The 27,953-nt window shown below is 26.9% G+C and overlaps 1 protein-coding gene across 1 annotated transcript in view; it reads right to left on the bottom strand.

Annotated features, from left to right (window-relative positions):
• Positions 1-27,953, bottom strand: part of scat (VPS54 subunit of GARP complex scat) — a 33,585-nt gene that overhangs the window by 2,045 nt on the left and 3,587 nt on the right. The window contains exons 3-23 of the mRNA XM_087159644.1: positions 26,940-27,015; positions 26,809-26,834; positions 26,310-26,444; positions 25,076-25,218; positions 23,485-23,584; positions 22,606-22,748; positions 21,591-21,714; positions 21,103-21,210; positions 20,701-20,759; positions 14,550-14,646; positions 13,077-13,180; positions 10,933-11,065; positions 9,190-9,321; positions 8,178-8,227; positions 6,551-6,633; positions 6,374-6,467; positions 6,155-6,260; positions 4,403-4,490; positions 3,898-4,019; positions 3,597-3,677; positions 206-408 (exon numbers count right to left, since the gene is read on the bottom strand). Coding sequence (XP_087015770.1) covers positions 206-408; positions 3,597-3,677; positions 3,898-4,019; positions 4,403-4,490; positions 6,155-6,260; positions 6,374-6,467; positions 6,551-6,633; positions 8,178-8,227; positions 9,190-9,321; positions 10,933-11,065; positions 13,077-13,180; positions 14,550-14,646; positions 20,701-20,759; positions 21,103-21,210; positions 21,591-21,714; positions 22,606-22,748; positions 23,485-23,584; positions 25,076-25,218; positions 26,310-26,444; positions 26,809-26,834; positions 26,940-27,015 — 2,207 coding nt within the window. The remainder of the gene's footprint in view (positions 1-205; positions 409-3,596; positions 3,678-3,897; positions 4,020-4,402; positions 4,491-6,154; positions 6,261-6,373; positions 6,468-6,550; positions 6,634-8,177; positions 8,228-9,189; positions 9,322-10,932; positions 11,066-13,076; positions 13,181-14,549; positions 14,647-20,700; positions 20,760-21,102; positions 21,211-21,590; positions 21,715-22,605; positions 22,749-23,484; positions 23,585-25,075; positions 25,219-26,309; positions 26,445-26,808; positions 26,835-26,939; positions 27,016-27,953) is intronic.

Genomic DNA, 27,953 nt, shown 5'->3' with positions numbered 1-27,953 from the left:
TGAGTTTCTTCCAAATATAATTTCTAAGCTTAAAAAAAAGTGCAGTAAGAAGGAAAAAAATTTCAAGAATTGGCATTTGATTTATTGCTGAATAAAATCTCATTATCTAGACATAAAATAAAATTTGGAAAAAAAAAAACTCATTTATTTTGAAAAATATTTTTCTTAAGAACTTGAGAGCAAAAACAGAAACAAAAGAAATTACCCATGCTGGGGTCCACCATCATTGTTCACTTGCAATCGGGTAAGATGAAATCTTAGTTTAGTTTTAAAATTATTATTAACTCTACTAAAAATGCTATTCAATTCCTCAGGAGAGAGCACATTATGAATTAGTCCATGAACCTTTGAAAGCTGCTTAGAAATGGCCGTGAATGATGGAGAAGGAACTGGAGCTTTAACTTCCCACTAAAAATAATATAAATTGAATTATGAAAAGTATCATTAATCACCAAAGTGCTTGTAAATTCAAAATAAAAATAAAATTATCCCAACTTTTAACTTTGGAAAACGGAAAACATAAGACTACAGTGATATTTTTTTCTAGTACACTATTTAGGAAATTATTCAAAAAATAAATTAAATATAATGATACTTAATAAACAATTTATTGTTAAAAGCTATATATTGAAAAAAAAAAACTTTTCACATAATTACACTTACAAATATAGACATATAAATAATTTCTTTCAGAAATATGGTATACTAAAATTAAATTATATCACTTTGACCAAGGTTTTCAGGATAAATGCTCAAAAATCTAAGTTAATAGCAACTTTTATCTTCCCTTTCCCTCCAAAAAAATCAAACTTACATATGAGTCTTAATAAACATTATCATAAGTGATTCTAAAAACATAAATGATAAAGTATAGAAAAATTATTTGTTAATCAAATTAATTATTTTTTTATCTATTAAATAATATACATAGTATCAATGGTTGGAAAAACTACATTACTTTTACTACAACTACTTTTTTTAATTGTAGTAACTACTTCACTACTTTAAGGAGATGAACTTAGCTGGAGAACTTAATTTACACTTGGAACTAATTAATTAAGAACTTTATAAAAAATTGTTTTGAATAAGAAATTGACTTACATTAAATATCAGGGATGAGATTTTTCCGCTTTTTAGCGGATTTCCGCTTTTTTCACTTTTATCTCTTGAATTTCAGCTTTTTTTATCAAAAATTCAGATTTTCTAAAAATTGCACTTCTTTTTATAAGTATTCCGCTTTTTCAGAAAATTTACCGATTTTCAAAGAGAAACAGAAAATTCAAACTGCATAGCTACCAATCCTTTCTCATTTTCACTTATTTTAGCTATTTTCTCCCCTTTTACACGCAGCAGATAAGATTTTCTGAATTTTTTACCCCGCCCTCCAGATAGATCCGATTTTCGTAGTTCAAACGACGCTGCTTCTGACAAGCCTTTTAGAGGTCCCAAGCCTGGAATCTGCTAATATCTCGATTCTTATTCACACAATTTTAATATCAAACATAGCTTTTCATATTTGCGTGTTGCGATTCTTATTCACGCGATTTGAATATTGTACGTTGCGATTCTGATTTACAAGATTTGAAAATCCGATATTGTGATTCGTATTTACCCCTTATTAAAAACCTATGTAGCGATTCGTATTCATGCTAGTTTAAAATTCAATGTCTTGATTTGCTCATGCGGTTTATAATATCAAACATTGATTTTCGTATTTATATGTGATTTTAAAATAAGGCATTGGGATTCGCATTCACGCATTCTAAAAATTATGCATCATAATTCCTATTTATGCAATCTAAAAATTACGCATCATGATTCGTATTTACGCGATCTAAAAATTATGAATACTGATTTGTATTTACGCGTTTTAAAAATTCTATATCCCAGTTTGTATTTTCTCATTTTCAAAATCGTATATCTAGTTTCATATTCTTGTGATTTCAAAATCCATAATTGTTATTCATATTCACGCAATTTTAAGATCAACTATCGCAATTCTTGTAAGAAGTAAATTTTTTTTAAAAATTAGTTATTATAAAGGTGACTGTTTTTCCAACAACGATTATTAGTATAAGTAAGTCTTACAACATCAGAGAAACTGGAAGGGAATATATATTTAAAACTTACATTCTGTGCTTGCAAAAAAGGAAAAATAGGATTTGTCACAAGATGTTTGAAGATAGACTAACGACTAAATATAGCAAACATAAAAGATATAGTAAACAAAAGCAATAATTTAAAAAGGGATTTAATTAATTTTTTTTTTGGAAGAAGAGTTTAACTCATCATCAAAATTTTATTTATAATTGCTGTTATTTATGCTATAAAATGCAAAATTCTTATCAAATAAAAAATAATTATCTAAACAGTTGCTGATTGTCATGTAATTTTTCAAACTAAAATAGCAATTTTTGTATGTTAAGGAGTTACTGTATATTTCTACTTCACTGTTATTGATATGTTTCAGAGGGCTCTAGTTAGATTAGACTATAATATGAACATAATGATTCGGTCCATTATTAAAGTTTTTTTTCCAATATAATTTAAAAAGTAATATGACTAAAATATTTGCTATAAATCACATAACAGTATTTATTAAAAGAAATGAAATATTAATGTATATTCTCAGTAGTTTTAATTGCTAAACCAGGTAGTTTTTCAAGTAATAATTGTCTCTTATGTGAACTGAGCAAAAATATAATTTCCAGCTTTATTTTTTCAATTGGTAATTTTTATTTTCACTAAATGTTAAGTATCAATGTAATCATTTATATAATAATAGATTAGTACACAATTGTATGTCAACACATTATTTATTACCCTAAACTGTCTGGAATTTATTATTAAAGGTTTGCGCTTGCGTAAAATTTACTATCGTGGAAATTCAGCTTTTTTGCCTTTTGGATAATCTCATCCCTGAAATATGGAGTAATAATTAATAAATATTTATTCACGTTTACATAAGCTAATTCTTTATTCTAAACCTTTTTTTTTAATTTGTTAATTTATCCTTCAACTTTTTATGAATTTTTCAACAGCGAGCATTCAATATAAGAAATGCGAAATTTTCAAATACTAGCAATTTTTTTAATTGCTTAATGCCCATTTATTTCCTCTAAGAAATTAAGTACATCGAAAAGAGGTTTTCTTCCTTTGAAATAACATCAGTGTTTTACGAGTGTGCATTCGCCTGTGAAAGTGTGACCAGAGTGATTGATTATCTTCTTTTCGTAATGGCTAGTTTAAGTATTAGTTATACATGATTTTAAATATGTAATTTCTAATAATGCTCAGCTGCATCCATTGACAGATCCGCAAAGACTGTTTCTTTTTTAAACCAATGTTGTAAAAAGTAATTGCCAAGAATAGCTACAAATTACTTTTTTTTTTTTTTTTTTTTTTTTTTTTTGGTATTGCTTTACACACTACAATACTTTTTTTTCTTCAAAAAAAAAAGAAAAAAGCACACAACACTACAAACTGCGGAAAAATAGTGACTACAGTAGTTTCCGTACTTGTCATACGCTATTGCTGACCACTGCACAGTATAGCATTTTATTAATGAAAATTAACAATAAATCACTAATAGTTACCTTTCTCAATTGCACATCAAACATATCAGAAATTATTGATTCAAGTTTAAGACTGATTTCTCGAATGTGCTCTGTATAGTTCTAAATGAAAAGGATAATAAAGATTTAATAATACATTTAAGTAAATGGAAAACAAAAGTTATTCGACAGTCAAATAACTCAGGTTTTTTCACTAGGTAAGTTGAAAAAGTTTTGCTAACAATTTTTTATCAATTGCAATGATATTACTCACCAATTTGAAAACAAAAAAGAAGAATAAAAATTTAAAAACTGGTAATAAAAATTTATTTTAACTACTTACTCTAGTAACATGATCAAAATGTTTATCTATTGTTTGCTGCCTAGTTGATGTTTTACTTTGGAAATGATTCTTTATGTAAGGAATGAAGTACACTATCAAATGCAAACATCGAGATGTCAAAGCTGTAATGGAAAAAAAAAAAATCATTTCTAAATAACAAAATACTGTCTTAAAATTTTTTCCAAAAATAATTGTTATTTAAGAAAACTTTATACAGATGGTTAACTTATATCAAATGACACATTATCACTGGAAATGTATTATCTTTAAAGCACACATAAGTTTAAGACTTATTTTTGAAAGTGATTTACTTGGGGGGAAAAACAAAGCAAGTTAATTTTGAGTGCTTCATTAACTATGGATTAGCAAACATGCATTGTTAGTTATAATAGAAGAGTCCTTATAATCGCAGATCCTAATATAAAGCATAGACTAAATATATTTATAGTGTAATTACTATGTATTGTTATAGTTTGAAAAGAAACATAATAAAGCATGAATCTACCTAAATGCTTGGTGTTTATTGTTTTTAATCCAACTAACTGCAGGGCTCCTGCACCAAGGACCAATTGACAAGTTCTTGAGTTAAACACCTTGAAATATAAAACAATTCATTATCCTTTAAAATGATATACATTCTAATAAATTACATATTTATTTTTACAGAAAATTAACTAAAATATTTTGAACATATTTGTAATAAACACTTATAAATTATACTAATACCTATTTTAACCCTTTCGCGAAGTTTTATTTATTTATTTTTTACAACAGAACAATTTTGGTAGCATAAACTAAGAGTAGGGCAGCATTATGTACGGTAGTGCCATCTATGTTCTGTGAATGAAAACACCTTCAAAAATATTGGCAGGACTGGTGGGAAAGTCTCCCATTAGACAGAGAAGCGTTTCTGTCCCAAAAGATTTTTTTGAAATTTGCTTGGGACGTATTTGTCCCGTTAGGCGCAAAAGGGTTAAGACACTATTAACCCTGAATTATACAATAACTCATGCTTGTCATAATCTTAAAAAAAAGTTTCTCTTATTTTAAAAACTCTGATGGAAAGAAATTAAACAAAAAAAAGAAATTTAGCACTTCTATGCATTATTCCCACACAGTCACATATATATGTTTTGAACTAACTGCATGTATCTACCACACAGATTCTTCAAACTGTGTTCGCTTCGTAGCTGCAGAATGTTTAAAGAACATGTCGTGCTCAGAACAATAGAGGATGAAAGCCGTAAATCCTTGTATTTCACAAATTTATAACTACAGCTATAAAAAGATTACAGATACAGTCAAACTTCCATATCGTGAACTTTGATAACACAAATTTGATAATCTATATTCTTGTGCATTTGCTATGTTGATAATAAAAATAAAAAAATTTTTTAGCCAAATATATTACTCACAGACCTTCAATTTTACAAAATATTTTTCATCACTAAAAAATATTTTTCCGAATTTTCAAAGACTTTAAAATAGTCTTTCAATTTTTAAAAACATTTCTAGAAAAATATCAAGAATCAGTTCTTAAAAACCAAAAATAGGAGATATTATCATGTTTGAAAAGAAACTGCTTGTATTATCCATTTTTAAAGAAGTGAATGTGTAAGATGTGTGCATAGAGATGGATGCTGGATCATAATACCGGAAAGAACTTACTGCTTGCACAAATCCCTCGCACCCCCCCCCCCAAAAAAAATTTATACTTAGGAGGTAGTTATTGTTGACAATAATGTTACATGTGGTGACTGGGAAGAATCATAATTATTAAAAGTTATTAAAGTATCTTTGTAGCAGAAAAGGAAGATGACAAAACAGAACTGCAGAAAATTCAAATTAAAAAAAGCAAAGATACTGCCATTAAGGATTAAATTATTGATATCACAATTTTTTTAATGTCTCCCTTTGAGTTCATAATATCAAGGTTTGACTGCATTTAAATATTTCCGATTTTTATTATATTTTCTGCTTGAATTTTGTTAAGTTATAAAATTTCAAAACATCTTTCTTAATTAGTAACTTATGAATTTTTCTTAAAAAAAGAAGAAAAAAATACAAGTTAACATGGAAAAAGAATTGATTTGTATCTACTAATAATAATCAAAATAAAAATGAATTTTATTTAATTTTTTATATAGTTTACACAAATAAAAATCTAATAATTTTCAAAATTTGAAGAAATTGATAAGGGTAACATTTTTAATAGGCAAAAACTGTTAACTTTTATGATAAATGAATTTATAGATACCTTTAATAAATCAATAAGTCGATTAGCAAGATCTGTTGCCAGCAGTGGTAATTCTTCTGCACACTGACAATATTCAATGACCATTTTTAATAACATCAAGACAGTCCTTACAAAAAAAGTGAGCATATATTAAACTATTTATACATGATAAGAATGATGAATTTTTTGAAAATTTAATGCTAAAAAAATTAGAGCAAATATTAATGTTTTCAAACTTACCCACAAACTGCAAAATTTTGCCCATCAACAACTAAATAGAGCTGAGGTTGTTGACTAGTAGCTAAGACACCTTTTTTCATATAAGTAATACTTCCTGTTTATATTACAAATGTATTGGAATCAATCAACGATTTCAAATAAAAAAAGTGCATTAAGTTTAATAAAAAGAATATTTACCAGTAGATATAATGCGATTAACCAACTCTTGAAACTCAGATGGAACATCAGCTTGTTTCCACTGCTCATTTTCCAAAATTAAACTAAAATAATAATAATCATGAGAGTCTTAAATGTTAATGATAATATTTATCCACATAGTAGTTACAAATGAGACATAATAGTTTTGAAATTAAAAACATTCTAAAGCACACTCTCAAAAAAGAATATATAAAAAGAGAACATAAGAGATATGACTAAAAACAATTTTATTTAAGTATAAGATAACAAGATTGGTTTCTGTTAGACTTTCTTCTCAACTTATTGTGAGTAGATGGTGTGCTGTATTGTTTTTTTTTTTTTTTTTTTTTTTTGTCCTGATAAAAAATTTTAACTTCAGAAAGCTGTTTAGCACTCTGAGTTGTTAAAAACACGCAGTATGCTTAACATCTTGTTATTTCTATATAAGAAGTCAATATTAAGTTCTGCATTAACTCTTTCATTGCATCGGACAAGATAATTCATCTTCCAGGAATATTTGCTATGCTCTATCGTTGTATTGGTGAATAGGGTTATTAATTGCAATTGATTATTATTTTTTAAAGTAAAGTAAACAAATTTTAAAGGAATTTGCATTTTGTTTCAATTTTAGTGTTGCAGAAGGACTCTAAGAGCTGAGGGTGGGACAGAGACATGTCATTGCTGCGATGAAAGTGTTAAGTTTTATATAACTGTAATATTTAAAAAATAATATTAAAAATATTTAATAAATAATTTACTGATCTCTCACCAAAACAGTTCACAAAATCACGATGGATAGGAAATTCTATAATGGCAGATGGACTTAGAATAAGTTCATTAAATAATAATAGAATCAAAGAAATCAATTCATGTTAACTAGTCATTGAATCCGAATTTTGCTCAAAACAATCCCTGAACTACTCATTAAAATAAAGTAAAAAATCTGTTTTGGGAATTCTGATCATTTATGATTTTTCATCAAAGAAATAATTATAATATTTAAAAAACAATATTAAAAATATTTCATAAATAATTTACTGATCTCTCACCAAAACAGTTAACAAAATCATGATGGATAGGAAATTCTTTAATGGCAGATGGACTTAGAATAAGTTCATTAAATAATAATAGAAAATCAACGAAATCAGTTCATGTAAACTAGTCATTGAATCAGAATCTTGCTCAAAACAATCCCTGAACTACTCATTAAAATAAAGTGAAATATCTGTTTTGGGAATTGTCATCATTTATAATTTTTCATCAAAGCAATAATTATAAGAAATAAAAAATTCAAGAAACTAATTACCTGATAAACTAGTTATGAAATCAAAATATTTATTAAAACAATCCAGAGACTACTCACCAAAATAATATTAAAAATCAATTTTGTAAATTTCAATGAATTAAGATTTTTCAGCAAAACATGTATCCACACTGCTTTTAACAATAAGAGATATAAATCAAATAGTGCCGAAATATGGAATATTGTCTCTGACAACATTAAAATTTGGTAAGTTTCAGAGTAAATTTTCAACCTCACTATTCGTATCTCAATCACATAAATATGCAAGAAAAATTAAATAAACAAAGGAAATGAGGGGAAAAAAATTTACATGTAGAAACTTACATTAATTTTGTTTTCTTTTCTTCATGAAACCTTGATACAAAACGATTGGCCTAAAATTTTAATGATTATTCAAAAAGTTAACAATAAACATTGGAAAAAGAAGTTGGAAAAAAATACTAAAAATAAGTTTACATTGGAAAATAATACATAGATAATAGAATACATAGTTAAAAGAATATATAAATAAACCCTTGCAAGGAACAAGAAAATATTACAGTATTTTCTTTTGAATAATTATATAAGCAAAGCCTACCAAACGGTATCTTGCAGACCTTTTGAATTAGCTAGAAGTTCCTTAACAAACTTATTAAGAAAATAATTAATATTGCATATCTTACAATTCAAAATTTTTCCGACTATTATTCGGATAAACAAATTTTATAATTATGCGTAAAAATTTTCTATTCACTTAAAAAGTTCTCAGGATATGGCGAAATACGCAAAAAGTAAAATTAACATTAAAAGGTAAAAACTTTGGATCACTTTCCTGACCAAACTATGGGGACCATACATCCCAGATTGCGGCTAACCCCTATATTTTGGGGGTCAGAAATCCCAAATCCATCAACAAAAAAAAGGCAAGTTTATTCAGAGAAAGTAAATTTTTGTGTCTGATTTCGTAGCTTAAAATATCATTTGCACTAATTAATTAACATATTTGAGGTCACTCCCTTGAACCATAAAGATGGCGTCCTAGAACGTGACGATCCGATCATTAGATCAAAAATCGTTCAGGGCGGTCCGTAAAATATCACTTGCACTTATTAATTAGCATATTTGTGGTCACCCCTAGAACCATTAAAATGAAGTCCTAGATCGTGAAGATCCGATCATTAGATCAAAAGTCATTCAGGGCTGTTCGTTTATTTTTTTCGCACTGTACATATATATATTTTTTATTACAAATAATTCAACAGTGTAACACAACAATTATTAATTAGTGTAATATGATAAGTGGGGGGGGGGGGTGACAATTTGTACAATGAGTTTATAAAAATTAATGCTGAATTACCTGGTTTTGTAAAGAAAGCCTCAAAGCAGTACTTTGCTTTCCAGAAATAATTTCACTCTTACTTTGAAAGTCTTCAATACTTTTAGCCAAAATAAGAAATTCAGACATGTTGAGTTTATCTAATGAACCATCCTAAAAAATATATAAACCATACTAATTTGGAATTTTAAAGATAAAATAATTAATAGGAAATTGAATAAGAAAATATCTTTCTATTTTCAATAGTTATTTTATAAATTTTTTATGGATATCTGCTATATCTTGATTAAAATAGCAGGAAAAGTGGCTTGACCCAAGCAAACTAGACAGGAGAAAGATTAAGAACATAAAATGTTCCCAAGATTTTATTTGATTTATGGAAGTTCAGAAGAGCATTGAGAACTTGAATTCCAAGTTGTTAATAGTTTTATTGTTCAGTCTTATAAAATTAGAACTGAATGAAAGTTTTAAGTATTTATAAGAATTGGACTGTGTTTTAATTTAAAATTAATCAAGGAGAAATCATCAAAATTTATAAACATAATTCTAAAATAAACATCCAGCTGAACTAAAAAATAATTTTACTCAGATAGAAAAAAATTTTAAAGAGAAAGGAAAAAAAATAATATTTAATAACTCTTTAAAGGATTTTTTTTATTTCATTCAAATATATTAAAATCTCATTTGAAATGATTTTTATAAAATTGGAAATTATTTTATTTAAAGGAAAATGCTACATTAGTTAAAATATCAGTATCATTTCATTAAGATTTCAAATCGAATCATTTATTTCATAAAATTTGATTTTAAATAAATTAGTAGTTCATACATCTTATCATTAATTATTTAATGTAATTTAGTTTTTACTTATAGCATGAAAATTAAAATTTGATGAAGTGTAAAATAAATTTTTACAAAATTACATATTTTAATCTCCAATTAAAATTAGTTTTACCAATTATATGAAAATAATATATATATATATTTTACTCAAGAAAGAAAAAAGTTCATTTTAAAGGTATGTTTGCACACAAATGAATTGTCAATAATTAAATTTTATATATTTTTCATAAAAAAGGAGATCAAAGAAGGCAAGCTATCATATTAAAAGTTTATACATCAACTTTTAATTTTTTTTAATGATATTATGGAAATTTTTAAGAAAGTGTCATTCAGGAAGAAAAAAAACTACTAGTTTTTCGGCATTCTAGCCATTATTTGTTAGGAATTAACATCTTCTGTAAAATGTTTTATTTTTTTAATATTTAGAAAATTAAATAATTAAACTGGCAATAGAATTGATTGAAGCAATATCACTAACTTTTATTGACATAAAGTACCTCTTACCAATACCTCATACAAATTTAAAACATGTCTTAACATTAGTTAATTCCTCCAAAATATATCAACAGAATAGTTAGTGTAGTAAAAATAGAGAATTTATTTTTCCTGATCTTTACTTATATAGTAGCTCATACAGTCATATCAGCTCAAATCAGAGCACTACACTTTTTTTTAACTCTATATAAAATATTGAAAAATGAAATTGGAAAGTCAAATCTAATTTATTCAGGGATCAAATAAAAAAAATGATAATAAAATGCAACAATTCAAGGTCTACCTAATTAATACAAAATTTAGATAAATCATAAGCTATTGTTACTGCTAAAGTGGAGAAAATAATAAATCTGATCAATATAAATTAATACAAGATCTTTAATGAATAATAAAGATATTTTTCAATTAGTATATAAAATTGCTCACTTTAGCTTTGGCTGTCAAAATTTTTGCACAACATTCATGTGCATGATCACAAATAGAGCATAGGACGTCTTTCAAGACTGGCTTAATATTTAAATAATCCTGCTCAGAAACCATCACTTCATTTTCATATTCTCTGAAATATATTAATTCAATTTAAACTACATACTATAACATTAATGATCTATAAATAAAATTACTTTACACCTTAGTATATGAAAAGAAAAGATTTAATATTGATAGACTCCAAATAGTTTGAAAAATTTCACTTTTACTAAGTATCACCAAGTGTTTTATTTTGAAATGAAGTTGATTTATTGTTTACATTATTAATGGCTAAATAGGTTGGCCAAATTCAAGTTTTTTTTAAAAAAGAAAATCAGATTTATTTGATTTGAATCTATTTTAATTCATTTTTCTAATATTTACCTGCCAAATCATCTGACAAAGTGTGTTAACAGTATTTATTATTATTTAAAAACAATAATATAGCTTAAATAGTTAACACTTCTAAAATATTTCAAAAATTATAATTTAATAATTACACTTAATGTAAGGTGACAATTTAATCTTTTAATTATATCTAATCCTTTAATATTCTTTAACCTTTACTTCCTTTTTATTTTAAATTTATTTAGTTTAAATTTATTTTAACCTTCTGTTTGACCTTCCTCGTCGTCAATGCTGTCATCGCCCTTCCTGTGGGGAGAGTTACCTCCTCTAATCCTGCCTTTCTTTTTTCTTCTCTTATTTTTTTAAGAGAGCTAAGTTAACCAATCCCTTTCCTTTGATTTTTCAAACTCTCCTCCTCTATAAATTTAATTGGCTATCACTTTTCTGGTCGTACACCAGTTAACGAATTTTTAAGACACTTTTAACAGATTCTCTTTTTCGTGCTTCCTCGCTGATTACTTTTTTCTCTGATATGCGGACTTCGGTCCGTATTGAGGGGATTTTCTTTACATTTTTTTTCTTAACCTTTATTTTAAATCAAGTCCATAACTGTAATCAATTTCTGTAAATCAAACATCTACACTTTATACCTTTAATTTTCTTTAACACTAAAGACCCTCTTAAATTTAGGCTCTCTTTCCAAAAATATCTTTCTTTAAGGGCAACAATAAAATTTAGCAAGGTAAGAAAAAGAAATCAAACAGTTTAAGTAATTATTTAAGAAATTGAAAAAAAAATGAGGTTATTCCACATCAATAATGAGATTTAGCTACTGCCAAGTAAGTATTTGCATAATCTAGTATTTGTAAAAGCACAATGGCATTGCAGAACTGTATGAGCTTTCTGACCTGTTAGCAGGAAACTACCTTAAAGCCTAATGTGGGAAAATTTATGTACTTTGACTTAAGCACAAAGTGTCTATAACTGTCTTAGATATTTATATGAATATTAACTAGATTATGTCAATTGCTATAGAAAATTTTTCAAACAACGTGAAATGAAAATTTTTACAAAAACCATAGTGCTTTTTAACTGAACTAAATAAAAAGCTATGGTAAAAGAAATGTCTAAAGTTTAGCACAGGAAGCGCAAGTGGTTAAAATTCCTAATAAGAATTCTGGGTTACTACTTCCAATTTATTTTCATGACTAAAATTAAAAAACACACGGAAATATAGTTATTTGCACTTGCACTGTTTTCAAAATTGGTATTTACCATTGAATGTAGAAATTCATTTAACCTTAGCTGAAGACAAAAGAAACTGAAGGTAAAACTCAAAATATGGCAGCATTTTTATTTTTTATATGGTTTCATTAACTTCCTTAAATCAATTAATGGCTCATGACTCATAAGAATTCGTAAAAAACAAAAAATCTTATAAATGATAAAATAACATGAAAATTAAAATGCAAATCTGACTAATAAACTTTCTGAGAATATCGAGCCTGTTCAACACATTCATAAACTTAACATAAATAGGAGGAGGGATACACCAGAAGTTTTCACTATTCTGATCCAGTTTTAGAATCTTGTAATTGTTTACATCAGTCTCACATCCATATCTTTCAAATGCTTAACATAGTTAAAGACACAATATAGGTAAACTTAAAGTTACAGATAAAAAAATAATTCCTAGCTATTTCTTAAATTAGATGACTGTTTTAAAACAAAATATATGAAGTGAAATGTCATACATTAAATGCAAAACTGAGCATCTTCGGAAATTTTCTCCAGTAACAACATTGGAAACATAACCAGAAGCAACCTCTAATGTATCATCCATTACTTGATGTAAAGCCTTTAAAAATACAACATTTATCAGATTGACATTTTGCAGGTATTACTCAAATTATTAATAAAAATAATAACTATTTTAGCAATAGCACTTATTAAAATAAATAACTTTTAAGAACTTTATTAATTGTAGATAGTTTAATTTATCCAAATCAAAATAACTAAGAATACATTTATTAAATTATTCATTAATTGAATTAACGTTGAAATAAGTTTTAAATAAATAAATACAAGTTTAAAAATAAACATAACACGAAAGTATTTCTTTAAATATTAATGAGAGAAAAGTTTCAACTAACTAAAAAAAACTATTTCAATGAACTAACAAAAATTATTTCAATGAACTATTTTTTTTTATTTTATTACTTAAATAGGATGGGATAAACATTCATTAAGTGAAAAGAAAACCAAGATGGAAAAGGTTTTACATAACAAATAAACTGTTTCTACATTAGAATGAAAGAGTTAATTTGATTATAAAAAGCTTGATCATAATTTTCTTAGAACATAATGTAAATCGTTTTTTATTATTACGTAAATGGTCGTCAGATAACTTAGTTTATTTAAAGAAGATTGCAAAAAGTGCATTTACACATATACATTTCGCTAGATGATTTTTTACCACCTTTAAGAGCTGTATGACTCCTCATTTGCAAAATATCAGCATAAAAAGGGAAGGAAAAAAAAGCAAAATTATATGTTTCTTTACAGTCTCATCTAGTTGCATGAATTTTTAACAAAAATTGAAAAATATAAAGTTTGATGGCACAATGCAAGAAAGTATGATGAACACAGATCCCTTTCACACTAGATATTTTTTGGCACATTTTTGACAAAATTGTGCTTGGTCCAGTATTGCATGCAAGAGTGCACTTGGATGTTTCTGAATGAGGAATTCAGTTAAATATCATTCACCAAATAGCATAGCAGTACCAAAGATAAGTGTAAATTTCGGATAGTTATTCTCAATTTTTTTTACTCAGTTTAAAATTCCTTGATGATTATTACTCTTCTCTTTTCAAAAACTTAACATATAGTCAGACAATTAAATGATTTAAGATTAATTTTAAAAATAAGTTTGCTTTATACATAGTTATGATTCTGGTAGCAGAAATCTTCCAGCACAGAAGATTTATTACAACATCTGCAGATTATTTTTCATCTCCTATTAAAAAACAAATCAATTCCAAACAATGTTCTTCCGTTAATAAAATTTTGAAAAATAAAGAACGCCATTTTCAAAATTTCAAGTATTCTTTAAAAGAGTATAAAAAAGACATTTTTTTAAAATGTCTTTTTTAAAATCCAACCCTAAAATTAATTAAAAATATGAAAAAAGACTTTCCTTCTTTTTCAAAAAAAAAAAAAAGTACCTGAATGCGTTGTAGGAGAAAATGCAAGTTTTTCATTATGAGTTGAAACAGCTCAGCCCATTTTTGAAAAGTCAATGACTTCAGCTGCTCAGCCAAACTAAAAAGAGAATTATGGGGTGTCATTTCTTAATGTGCTCAATTTATACTCTATGTATAGCTATGAAACTGGAGAACTGAAACAATCACAAACATACTGTTTCACTTATTAAAATAATTTTTTTTTAAAATTAAATTATAAAACATTAATTGAATATAATTTTACAACCAAATAAGTTGATTTTTTCAACAAAATTTTTTTTAAAAATATTAATGAATTAATATGTAAGTTATTGAAAAAATATCAGTACGCATTTTTTACATATTTCAAGAACAAAATCATTTAACTCATATAAAATAATATGAAACTGTGGCAGTTACGAGTAAAGCTAGAACAAGAAAATTCTCTCTTAAAATATTTCGTGGTAGTAAATACAGCATTATGATTTTAGAATAGCAGAACATGACTGCCATGACCTATATATATTGCATAGTTCTCATCACTTTTATCAGAATGTTAAATTTGTGGGGACATTAAGTTTTCTCTGAAAATGTGCAGGTGTGTACATAATCTTCTACAGATAAATCAAGTAGTATCAATCTCACCATCCACCAACAATGCCTGCAGAAAGGGCAAGATTTACTCTCCACACACCATCTGTTGATGCATTTTTCGTGAAAATGGTGCCCACATTTCAATATCACAGGGCTGAACATGGGGTTGAAACAAATGGAACAATCCTTAAAAAAGTATTCTGGCATGTCCAGTGCATATATTTGTTGTATAATTTCTTGCGCCATTCTTTTCCAGTTGATGTGGATAAAAGTTTGAATCCCGTCTCTTTTAAATTTTTCAAAGGCCATTTTCCAGAGAAAGCACTTTCCCTGAAATTGCCAAACTCGCCAGGCTATGGATCCTTCATAATCGTCCATCACAATTTGTAATGAGGGTCCATCCAACTTGTGTACAAATGTAGCAAAGGTTTTGTGACTAGAACTCCATCTATCATTGCCTGCGCTACTTTTGCTTCAGCAATATTGTTGGACATTAAGGATTTTTTTAATTTTTTGTTGGCTTCTTCAAGTAATGTATCAATAGTTGTTGTGGAATCCTTGACTTCTTTCTCTGCAGTTTTTAATTTGTCTTATAAAATGGAAATATCCATTTTAGACTTTTTAAGCATGCTCTTTTTTTCTTCGGCTTCTTTAAGCTCTTCTAGCTTTTTTTCTTTTTCGATTCTATCTTTTTCCTTTACTTTCTCTAATTCTAGATAAAGATTATAGCTTTTGTAAGCAACACGTGCTGAACATAACAACTTTTCTGATATTGGAACCATTTCAGCCTTATTATTATATGCTTTTAAAGCATAAGCTACAGTCAAATGTGCATTCAGCATTCTAGAAGACATAGATGCTCTCTCTTCTGATAATATTCTGCCAGATTTGGAAAAAGCTCTTTCAACATCTGCACTTCCATGAGCAAGTGTCAATACTGCTGTAATAATATTTTTAAGATTCATATATTTAACACTACCATTTAAGCCTTGAATTTCAAATATGTCACTCCAAAACTTTCCAATTGGTTTTTCTTCAATAACTACTAACTGTAGAAGTTTCCATTCATCTATTACATCTCCCATCTTTGAAGGAAATGGTAGCAAGGATGCAATTTCTTGAATCTTTTTCAAACTGTTTGCTTTTTTAATATTACCAGGTTTAATACATGACAATATAGATAATAATTCATTCATAAGTGGCCCTTTTTTCAAAATATAACACCCAACTGTAACAAAATGTTTTTGAACATTCAGCATGAAATTTCACTGCACTGAATAAGACAGTCAAGAACGTTTTTTTCTAACACAATATCCTTTGAAGGCAACAAACTGTCTTGATCAAATATATCACCTAATACACATGTGCTTTTTTTAAGATATGTCAAAGTTTCTGGTTTGCAAACTCTGCCACCAATTTTAAGCACCAGTTCTTTTATGCAATCATAAAGTTCTTGCACTAAAGGTCCTTCGTTTTGGAAAAATCTAGTATATTTGGTCAGAATTGTAGAACTAGCACAGACAAAATTTAACTCTGCTTTAATAAGTGGCAGTTTTAAAAGAAAAGCAATTTTTTTTATAGCTTGCAGAATCTAACTTTCTTTCTCTGAGAGGTATAAATTTTAAAAAATAGTGGACAATTCCATCCCAAAGTTCCAATATTCCAATAACGGTTGGTTCCAATGTAAGCCATCTTGAAGTTGAATGTTTGATAAAGCAAAGGTCTTAAAGCTTTTTTTCAACCAAAACAGTTCGAAAATCTTCTCTTCTGGCAGGCCATCCATCAAAATAGTGAAATAATGCAATAGCTAAATCAGAAGTGTTACACCCAAAAACATTTAAACCTTTTATAAATGCATTATGTAGCATGTGTATGTTGCAAAATCCCATATTTAGCAACCCAACTCCTCTAGTTGATTTTATTTCTTCATTCATTAGATTAAATATGGCTTTGTTAATATTAGGTCCATCACTGGAAAGCATTAACAAGTTTGAAAAATTCAAACCTGCATTATCTATGGCAGATTTTAGATGTTTCATCACATTTTCTGCTTTTGCATGGCCTAAGAAAAATGTCTCCAAGTGATGAGAGAAACTTGTTTATTTTTTTCAGACCAAAAACGAACTCTAGTATATAAATTAGCATTGTTTGTAATTTCGTCAAATTGTAAAGTATAAAAGGAATTTTTAATCTCATTCAAAAATACATTTCTGAACTAGAGAGCTAACGCATCAGTGATAAGGTATGTTGCTTTAGTTGGATTAAGTGAAAAGTGTTCCATAGTTGAGGAAGGAAACATACAATTAAACACTTCATCTATGTCTTTGCAGGTAGAAAGTGGAAAACTAGAAGAGATCATTTTTAGGCACCAAATTATTTCAGCTTTATAAGCTTGATCCTTAATGCTCAGCATACTTAATGATGAAGAATGACCAGATAATGAAAGCTGGTTGGAGGTTTTTTTCGTTGCAAAATTTGACTTATGTTTTTCTGATTCAGAACGCCTTTTTATAGCATAAAAACCTTTATCAATATTTACAGGCATCATGTTACACACCACACAAATCAAATTATTTTCAGGCTGGATGCCCCAATCAGACACAATGTGTCCATTAGAATCCTTCATACCAAGCCATTGTTTTAAAAATTTACATTTCCCCTTGACTTGAAATATTTACATTATGAATATTCTAAACAATTTTAACTAGAAAATGGTTATATTCTTAAAACAAATTATTTCCAAAAAAACAAAGCATTTGGTAGAAAACAAAGTCAAAATTGTTGAGTTTAAGCATGTGCTAGTTTTGGGGAAAACGCTATCTGTTGGTGTATCCTTTACTTTAAGCTCATTACTCAGCTCAAATGTGCACAGCTTACTGCTCCCATTGATTTGAAAATGATCGATCTTTTATATGACGTCATAGGTGCGCAATTTTATGAAAGGCAGAACACGTGATCATAGAACTACTACACCAGTAAAAAATAAATTATTTCTGATTAAGTTGCTTTTTTTTTTGCTGAAAGAAATGAGTAAAATGCGGTTCTATTCGATGACGGCGGACTTTTGCGGCGGTAATTTTTTTTTGCGGACTTTTGGGAAAATTGTGGACCATTTGGGAGGCCTATTTTATACATTCATTAAAATGTAACACATTCAATAAAATATAAACATAAGTGGATCAAAGTTAACAAAAAGAAACAAAAGACTCATGCTTTTGATGAAAAGGCTCCAGCATGAGCCGTCTAAATTTTGATAAACAATATGGATGAAAAATGAAGAGAAGAAATTAAAATTAATGTAAATCTGATCTGCAGTATGGGCAGTTATCACCCACCTGCATCCATTGCATCCACAATTTAGTCGCTCAGGACTGAACATTTGCTCTAAACAAATAGAGCAATTATCAGGTTCTTTATAAAAATAATCGTTCATATCCTGAGCATATATGGAATCTATTAACTCTTGGGCCATTCTTACCCAATTAATGCGTATAAATGGTTGCAGGCCCTCCCGTCTCTATTTTTCAAATGCCATCATAAATAATCTATGTTTCCCAAAATAAGACCACACACGCCATGCAACAGATCCCTCATACTCGGCTAAAGTAGCAGAAGGGGTGGGAACATCTAATGTTGAACAAATATCTGTTAAATTAAATATTGTAGCAGATAACAAAATATAAAATGGGCCACAATACCTTCTAGTGTATGGCATTGGGACGGGTAGTGTGAAGATATCGGGGGCCTGAATTTTGCTTAGTACGAGGGTTACTTTCTCAAGAAAAACATCAAACTGTTCGCCGTGTGGGTAGCCCTCCTCATGATATTTTAAGTGGATTTCTCAGTGCACTATTGTGAGTTTTAAAGAACGAACCAAAAGGCTGACAAGAGCTGCTAGTGAACACACAACAATGTGAAAGTAAATTAAAAATGAATTCTTATAAAAAAATTTTTTTGCAAAAACATGAAAAATTATACATTTAATAAATAAAGGTAAAATATATATTTGTTTGAACAATTCTAAAAGAGCATTTTAATTTTTAAAAAACTTATCGAGTAAAAATGTATAAAGATCATTACTAAATGAAGAATACTAAAAACTCTGATTAAGTAGATTTTTCTAACATAAATAGAATACAATCAATCTGCGCTTTATTTTATCAAGTCTTTCAAAAGCTATTGAAAAAAGCAAAATAAAAATAGCAATAAAAGATATTGAGTACTTTTGCTCTCTCAATATTTTATTACATTATCTTGTAATATGGATTCACATAAATTGTGTTTTTAAACAACAGTTTTTCATTGTTAAGTCACCATTTCTTTGGTGGTATGGTGTTTCAAAAGATAATGTTAATGATTTATTCCTTTTTGCCATGATATTATAATGCATTTTAGCACAATAATCAAACATTCATAACCTTAATTTTGTATCTGATAAAAACTCCTACATTTCTACTTTTGAAACATGTATGGCGAGTACTGTCTCAGATTAAGAAAAAAATTACTAAGATTTAGATTCTATTATATTTGATTAAAATTTTTTTTAAAAAGTTAATGGCCTAATTATCATAATTATTTAAAGTTACATTTTTTTCTGAATTCTTGTAAACTGTAATTCGAATATGAATTAAATGGTATAAAATGCAACTATCACACAGAGTCATTAAAAAAAAGAACAATCTATTTCTTATCTTTTTTTTAAAATACTTTTTAAGCTTTAATAAACTGTGAATAACGATGTAACACATATAGACTATAATGAAATTTTAAAATAAATACTATTAAATAATGGTTTTAAATTAATTGTTTTTTGAATAAAGAAAATCATTTTTGATTCTATAAGAATTTTTAAAAATAGTCACATTTTTACACATGTTTATATTGACACTAACATTCATGTGAATAGTTATCATAAAAATGTTAGGGAGGAATTAAATTGAATTATTTTCAGGGTAAATCTTTTTAACAACAGACTAGTAATCATTAGAATTTTTGAAAAAAGTAAGATCTAGAGTAAGTAATCAGATCATTATGAACGTTCTAAGACTTTATAAGATAAAAGATTATTTAGTAAATTTTCATTATTGTTAAATAAAGGAAATCATTTTGATTTTATGAGCTAAGCTCCTTTTAAAATAATGTATATTTATATTAAACTTTGTATTATTACTTTTTATAAAAATATTGAGGGTGAATTAAGACAATTTTAATTATTGCCTAGATAAATTCATAATAAAATATTAATAAATAGTATTTTCAAAAATTTTAATAAAGTTATTAAGAAGGATGTTCTTCCCCAACCATTACAACCAAAAAATATGAAGAAAAAAAATTATAGCCAATTAAAGTAAATACAGCTCTTAAACTTCAAGGCAAAAATGTGAATGCAGAGATATTAAAACTTATAATATTCAACTAAAATTATAACTGATTTGAAAAGTCTAAAAATATAAATAAATTTTTTTATTTGTTATTAAAAATAATGCCTATATGAAGAACACATACTGTAAATAATGACTGAAAAAATTATTATAAATTTATAAACAGCATGTTTCATTACTTGCCAGTGTTGCTTTCAATGTCGAAATCATCACTTTGAGATATCACTTCTATCACAGTCTGAAAAAAAAAATTTAAAAATGTGATTATGTACAGGTAAAATTACATTAAAATCAACAAGACATTTAAACATAAAATATTTGTAAAAATTTTGAATCAAACATGGTAAAATATAAATATTTTTTCAAAGTTTTACAAATGACTCAAAATACCTAATCAAGTGTTATTAGTTGAAACTTTAAAAAATATTTTAAAAAAACTTTTTTTTTCTAACTTTCAATTTTCTTTGACTTTTTTTTTTCAATTACCTTTACCTTAGCAATCAATTCATATTTTTCAATTCACATAACATTTTAAATAATCCCTTTCCTACAAAGATAAATTTTATAAAATTATTATGTACCTGTTTGATAGTAGCTTTTACTGTAGTAAAACATTCTTCCTTAAATGTTTGTACAAACTGAAAATGGTTCTGCCGTAACATACCAAAGACTATAAGAATCAATTTTTCCTACAAAAAAGTTTAAAAAAATTGTTAGATGTTATTCAAAGACAATTTCATATTTTACACATTTTAAAACAAATAGTACAAAAAATTTTAATCTTTTTCGGACTAATATCTGTGAGTTAAAGTTTACTTGGATAAGCTTAAAGATATATATCTTAAACAGTAAACTCAAGAATATCTGCGGAATTGGTTTATCTTGCTTAGTAAATAAGTAAAATTTCATTTTACTTATTTACTAAGCAAGATAAACCAATGACAAGCAATAAACTAGAGTTAATATAAATTTTTATTGAAAAATAAGTTCGATAAAGTTCTTTAAAAAAAATATGAATATTAATATATTAGTTTTCTTTAAATGATGTAGCATATAAAAATTGTAATACCTCTTCCATGACAAGACATTCAGTGTGAGGTCGATTTAAATCTGCAGTTAAATATCTAATAAAATCTGTTGCCATCATTTTACCGATAACTTTTTCCATTTCAGCTAGCTGTGAACCAAGATGCCTAAAAAGTAAATTAGGCATGTAATAGCTATGTGGTAATTTAAAAGCACTTAACATAAATTTTCATTTAGCCAAAGTTTTATGAACTTGATTATTCACATACAAAATGCTTATTAATGTTTTTTATAACATTAAATTTGAAAATTGGACAAAGTTAATTAAAAAAATCCTCTAAAATTACTACAAAGGAACAATTACTTTTTATTTATCTTCTGAGAAAAGAAATAATAACTTATATTCTGTTAATCTTCAAAATAATAATTTCGTAAAAAATAAACTAAGTAGTGGATTTTTGTATATTTTTTTTTTTTTTTATAATAAACAATGAAATATTTTAAGAAAGAAGGAATTTTTATTTAAAAAAAATATATCAATTAATAATATCAAGTTTTCTTTAAAATTAAAGAGTAAGTTTAAAAAATTTAAACTTCAAAATACTTCAGGTTGAAAAAATTACATCGTTATCACCATGTCAAAACCAGGGTTTTGCAAATTTGGCAGTCTTAACTGAGATGAATTTCTTAATTTGTTTTTCGGTTTACCACACTATGACAAATATACAAATATGAATGACACAAAGTAGTCTTGAGAAATGTTTTTAATTTGTATATAGTATGAGAACCGTAAATCTTTATATACATCTTTAAATTTAAAAAATAATAATAATAACTTTTGTATATTTATGGTTTTGGTCAAGTACTGACTAAATGTCAATTTATTTTCCTAAATTTCTCCACTTGCTTCAAATCTTAGTTTTTGTCAAGTTTGAATCTTTTTATAAAATGTCCATCATTAAACATTTATAATAAATGGTTAAATCAAAGTTCATTTTAAATACCATAAAATAAAACCAACTTTTTAAAATAAACAATAAATTCCAATAAAAAGTCACCTGAAACTGTGAACACCACTTAATTCTTGAGCCAAAACATCTTGTGTTGTATAAATCATATCTAATGCACCAACAAAATCAGATGTTTTTAAAAGTATTTGAATCGTAGGCTGAGTTTGATGAACAGTTGATATAAGATTTAGCTGCAATTTTAAAAATGTATAAAAAAAATGTTTCAACACATTTTAAAAAATGAATGTAATAAAACAAACACATGATAAGATTTCTAATTCATTATAAGTTAAGCTTAGTATAAACTACTAAGCTAAACATATTTTTTTTAAATAGATTATAAAATGATGCACTAAAAATTCTTAAAATTCACACTGTCCGCCTATTGAATATTCGTACAATATCAATATAATTAATTACAATCATTTTAACTATATCAGGGAATTTATATTACCAAATACTGAAGAAACATATAGAAAAATAAATACTAAATAAATAATAAAAATTTTCACATTTTTTAACGCTTGTAATTACAATTAAGGAGCTTTAATGAAAAAAATGCTTAAAAAATTTATTAAACTTAATAAGTTCAAAAACTAAGTGTAATTGATGTTGATCGTTCACATTCATGGCATTTTACTTTGTTGCCAAAAGAGAGTCTTAAGTTACTCATTAATTGTTTGTTACCAAATGCACTTGGAACCTTCGTCCAATCTGAAAACACTCAAAGATTACCACTCATACCTTCATCCACTCAGACTTGAGAAACTTAAAAACTTAACAAAAAATAAATGAATGCTGCATAGTAAAATAACATTAAAATATGTTCTTTCTTTTTTATTGCTAAATCTTATTTTTTAGAAGTAAAATGTCACTTGAAATATCCTTTCCTCCAGTTCTTAATTTATATATTTTTCTACAACTCACTTTTTTATAAACGGCATGAAGATTTTTCTGTCTCCTTTTTAATTTCATGATTTTCATCGGCCCAGTTACCAAGACATCCTCGATAACATGAATTCTTTCCCTGAAACAAATTACAGAATTTGAACATTCTATAGTTATAAAATATGTAGTTAATGGGAGAAATAAACTTTTTCTACATATTAATTAAATTTTTAGCTATTATGAGAGAAATCTGTTTGACATGTTTCCTAACCTTTTTCCTCTTACTTACCCATAGATCAAATTTTATTTTACGGATATTTTCTCGCTCATAATCAAACAACTTACACTTAGTAAAAAATATGAAACTTAGATTTAAAAGTAAATAAAGCAGAAGACTCAGTCTAACATTAAAAACATGTGATATCGAATTTACAATAGCAGAAATAACATAACTTTAGAAAATTCTTACACAGTTTAACTAAAGCTGACATTTGTAATAATTTAGGGCACTATTTTACTCTGTAAATTGGATTCGAGAAAAACATTTAAAAAATGTAAAAGTACCAGAAAATGTAAAAGCTGGTGAAAATGTATATAGATAAAAAAAATTCAGCTCAGCATCAAGCACCAGAAGTAGTAACAGAAAATTTACAATTGTCAAACACCCATACAATAAAACAGATGACTGTTTAATTCTTCTCATAATAAATCTTTCGAAAGCTATGCTGTAATGATAAGGCATTTTATTTTTGATGAGCTATATTATATTTTAAATATTTTCATGAAAATCACCTTTAGTGGCAGTAAAACATATAAGTGCAAAAATACAACACAGTAGAGTATATTATTGATTACAATGGGGAACTTTTTTCTGTTGACATTTTTAAGGGATCTTAGATATTTTCATGCTGCTGATTTCAAATCTGTAGTTGGTTTCCCTCTCTAAGTTATTTTTAAAATGTCATTTTTAGTATATTTCTGTCAAAATATGCAAGTTTAAACATGGTGTCAGTATATAACAAGGGGTCACACAAACGTTGCAACAAATTTCTATGGAGTTAAGGCACATCACTAGGATATAAATTGCATAGAAAACCCATGCTCAAAAATGTTGAATGTCACTAGGGGTGTTTTCCTATTATGAACTATTTCCTTGTGTACTTATCGAACAGGTCATAATAGGGAAGTGCCCCTAGACGTTTACATAGAGATTTCCAGGCATGGGGTTCTTGTACAATTTTAATTCTGATTATGTGCCCAAACTCCTTTAGTGCAACATTTACACAATCCTCTCTTATATACAACATTACATATAAAAATGTCATTTAAAAATAGCCTTAGCAAAACAAATTTGAGATTTGAAATCCCCACACTTGAATTAGGCAAGATCAAGTACTTGTATAAAAGCAACATATAATTTGTTCCCTAGTGTTATCTGTGAGAAAATAATCAGAGCTTGATAAGCAATGAAAAGAAAATGATTAAAAAAGTAATGACATGAAATCATTAGCACAATAATAAGTCAAAATTGATTTGCATGATACTGGAACAAAATGCTATGAAATTTATTACACAATACTGATACAAAATATTTTGCTTGATATCCAAACAAAATTTAATGATAACTGACCTTAGCTCACAAACACACTTAATAACTTCAGTTAATTGATCCATTAAGGCATCATGAGATGTCATTGCATGGAAGAAAGCTTCTGATCTCAGTGAAATCTGCTGGGCAATATGAACTTCCGCTATATCTAAATAATGGCTCATCTACAAGAAGAAGAAATTTTTTTTTTAACTATTTAGCATAAGACAGAGATTTATAACTTATAACTTTAAAAAAAAGTAGTTTAAGGAAAAATATTAAAATAAATCAATTAAAATCTAGATACTTCCGATCTATTTCTTAAGCAGTTGTAGTCACTCCTAAGTGAAATCAATTTGAATAAATTTTAGAATATTTTGTTATGATGTTTAATATCCACTAATACCATATCATTATCACATAGATTTACAGAGCCAGAAGAGCCCAAAGGATAGAATGATCGCTTTTCAATGAGGCAACTCAGGATTGAAACTAAGAGATCAATGCCTATGCTGCTCCTGGCTCACAATGACCACAGAGCTGACGAAAAATATCTCCAACGTTAAGAAAATCATAGGTTACAGCCTCCTTTTTGTCAAACACAGTGTAAATGTTTTTTGACTTTCCCTTTTCTTGTAACATGGATAACTTTGTTTAAAAATAAGTCAAACCCTGATTTTTGTTCCAAGAGTTATTTTTGTTGCACCTACTGCATCATAAATTAAATAACATGCAATTAATTATAGAATAAGATAAAGTTTTAGCACACCATTAAAAAGTTAATTCTTAACAAAATACATTTTTAAATAATAATTATACATCTATAACTTAAGAGGATAGAGCACTTTAAAAATAAGTTATTTTATGTGATACTAGAAATGAATATTTTTACTTATCAGAGGTATATACATCCAGTATCGGTAAGCAAAATTACACACACACAGATATATGTATCTTGGCAAGGTCAATACAACTAAGGTATAAAGTTTTTGTTTTTAGTTCACTTGCACAACACAAAAAATCAGTTCATCAAGGAGAATGTACAATCCACTTATAACTAATAATTTTACGCTTGCAGAAACATACACATAAAAGTAAAAACACTTTATCCTATTTCCAGGTGCAAAAATTTTAATCTTAAAATGAAATTAATTAGTTTAATTTCACAAGAAAGCTTTTTAAAGTAATATTTAACAAGGTCACTAAAATTTCTTACTCAAAAACTTTCTACAGTTTAAAAAATGCAAATTAGAAAGGCAAATAGTCTTGCATTTACTTTTTCTTGTAGTAACTTTACAGAGTTCTTTTGATTTGAGCTGCTACAGGATTCGTGATTATACAATTGAGACCATGGTATAACAGCATTAAATGTATTTGGATTCTCCAAGTTAAAATCAGACTGCAAAAATATCTGAAAGGACAAAACTATAATATTAAGATACTAATTATATTAACTAGATACAATTTACAATTATGCAGCAAACAAATTATAAATTCCTTATGGACAAGAATCTTTGCTAAAAAAAAGTAGTTAAAAGAAAAATCAATTTTAGTCTTTATTAAGTTTTACAAGAGTTTTTGACAATTTTTGCAATGCTAATGATACTGTATACTAAGATAAATAAAGTTAAATAGAACAAGCAATTTTGCATTTTGTGATTTAATTGCCTACAAGTTTTAAATGCAATTTACAATTTAAAAATTTATCATTTAATTTGACAGAAACAAGCTTACAACATAGAGCAAAAAAGCTCATTTAGAGCAATAAAGCTTACTTTAGGAATTTCTTCAATGTCAGCATCTAGAAGGAAGAAAAAAATAGGTGAAGAAAATTAGGAAAAAAACATGAAGTAGAAGGAAAAACAGAAATGTACTATTCATAGTATAAGTTAGGATAATATATTACCTGGCTTTTCAATTAAGGACTGCAGATATTTATTTGGTTGGTCTTTAATAATCTTCTTAGAACTCTTCCGTAGACCCTAAAATGTAAAACAACTATGAATCCATAGATATATACAGTGTTCTTCCTAAGCGTTTTTAGGAGGACAGCCAGCCCTGCTTGCCCTTTCATCCCTATAAATGCACCTTTTTTATACAAATAAGCTGTCATTCTTTAAAAACACTGTCTTTTTATTCATATTCCATTTTTTAAAAAATTAATTCACAGTTTAAATAATAATTACACATTGGCAAAATTATCTGAGTTTATATGTTTAGTTCTTATTACTATTACAAATATTTACTTCGTTAGGATTATTCTCAACTTGTTAAATTTTTATAATTATCTTTTTTTTCAGAGGGGATATTAATAAAAATTTTTTATGACTTTACATTTTAAAATTAGTTTTTATATAAATATTTTTTTTTAAAAAAAAAATTTTAAGGCATATTTTTTTTTAAAAAAAATATGCCATTTTCAGTTTAAATCATAGTAAATGCTTTCAAGTTAAGTCAATTTTTTTTTTTTTTGAAAAAAAAAAAGATTTAGCATGTCTTTAACTATTTTTATAAGCTACAAATTTTTCTTTTAATGATGAGAGAGAATTATTTTGAGAAATATATACGTAGAATAGTATAAGAGGGTAATTTAAATATTGTTGAGAATCATATGAAGTTATTACATATGATCTTTTCTGAGAGACAGTGCCTTGCTTTTTTTATTCCTAGGGAGAACTCTGATATATATATATATATATATATTAGATTGGTGTTTAAAGTGAGCTAAAGAATTACATATCCAACTGCTATTAGTTTAACAATTGCGTGCCATCACAGAATTCATTTGTTTTCCTAAGCAACTTAATGGGTTTTTTTTTCAAAACAAATTTCTGTATATGGTCCTTATATTATTTATGGATAATTTGTCTTTAAAATAATAAAGTGACACTGTGTCCAATACACAGCATAAATTCCAACA

The sequence above is a fragment of the Parasteatoda tepidariorum genome, chromosome 3 (genome assembly GCF_982258835.1).
Source record: "Parasteatoda tepidariorum strain Cologne lab strain chromosome 3, Ptep-v5.0, whole genome shotgun sequence".
Classification (NCBI taxonomy): Eukaryota; Metazoa; Arthropoda; class Arachnida; order Araneae; family Theridiidae; genus Parasteatoda; species Parasteatoda tepidariorum.
This window is presented reverse-complemented; position numbering and strand designations above follow the sequence as displayed.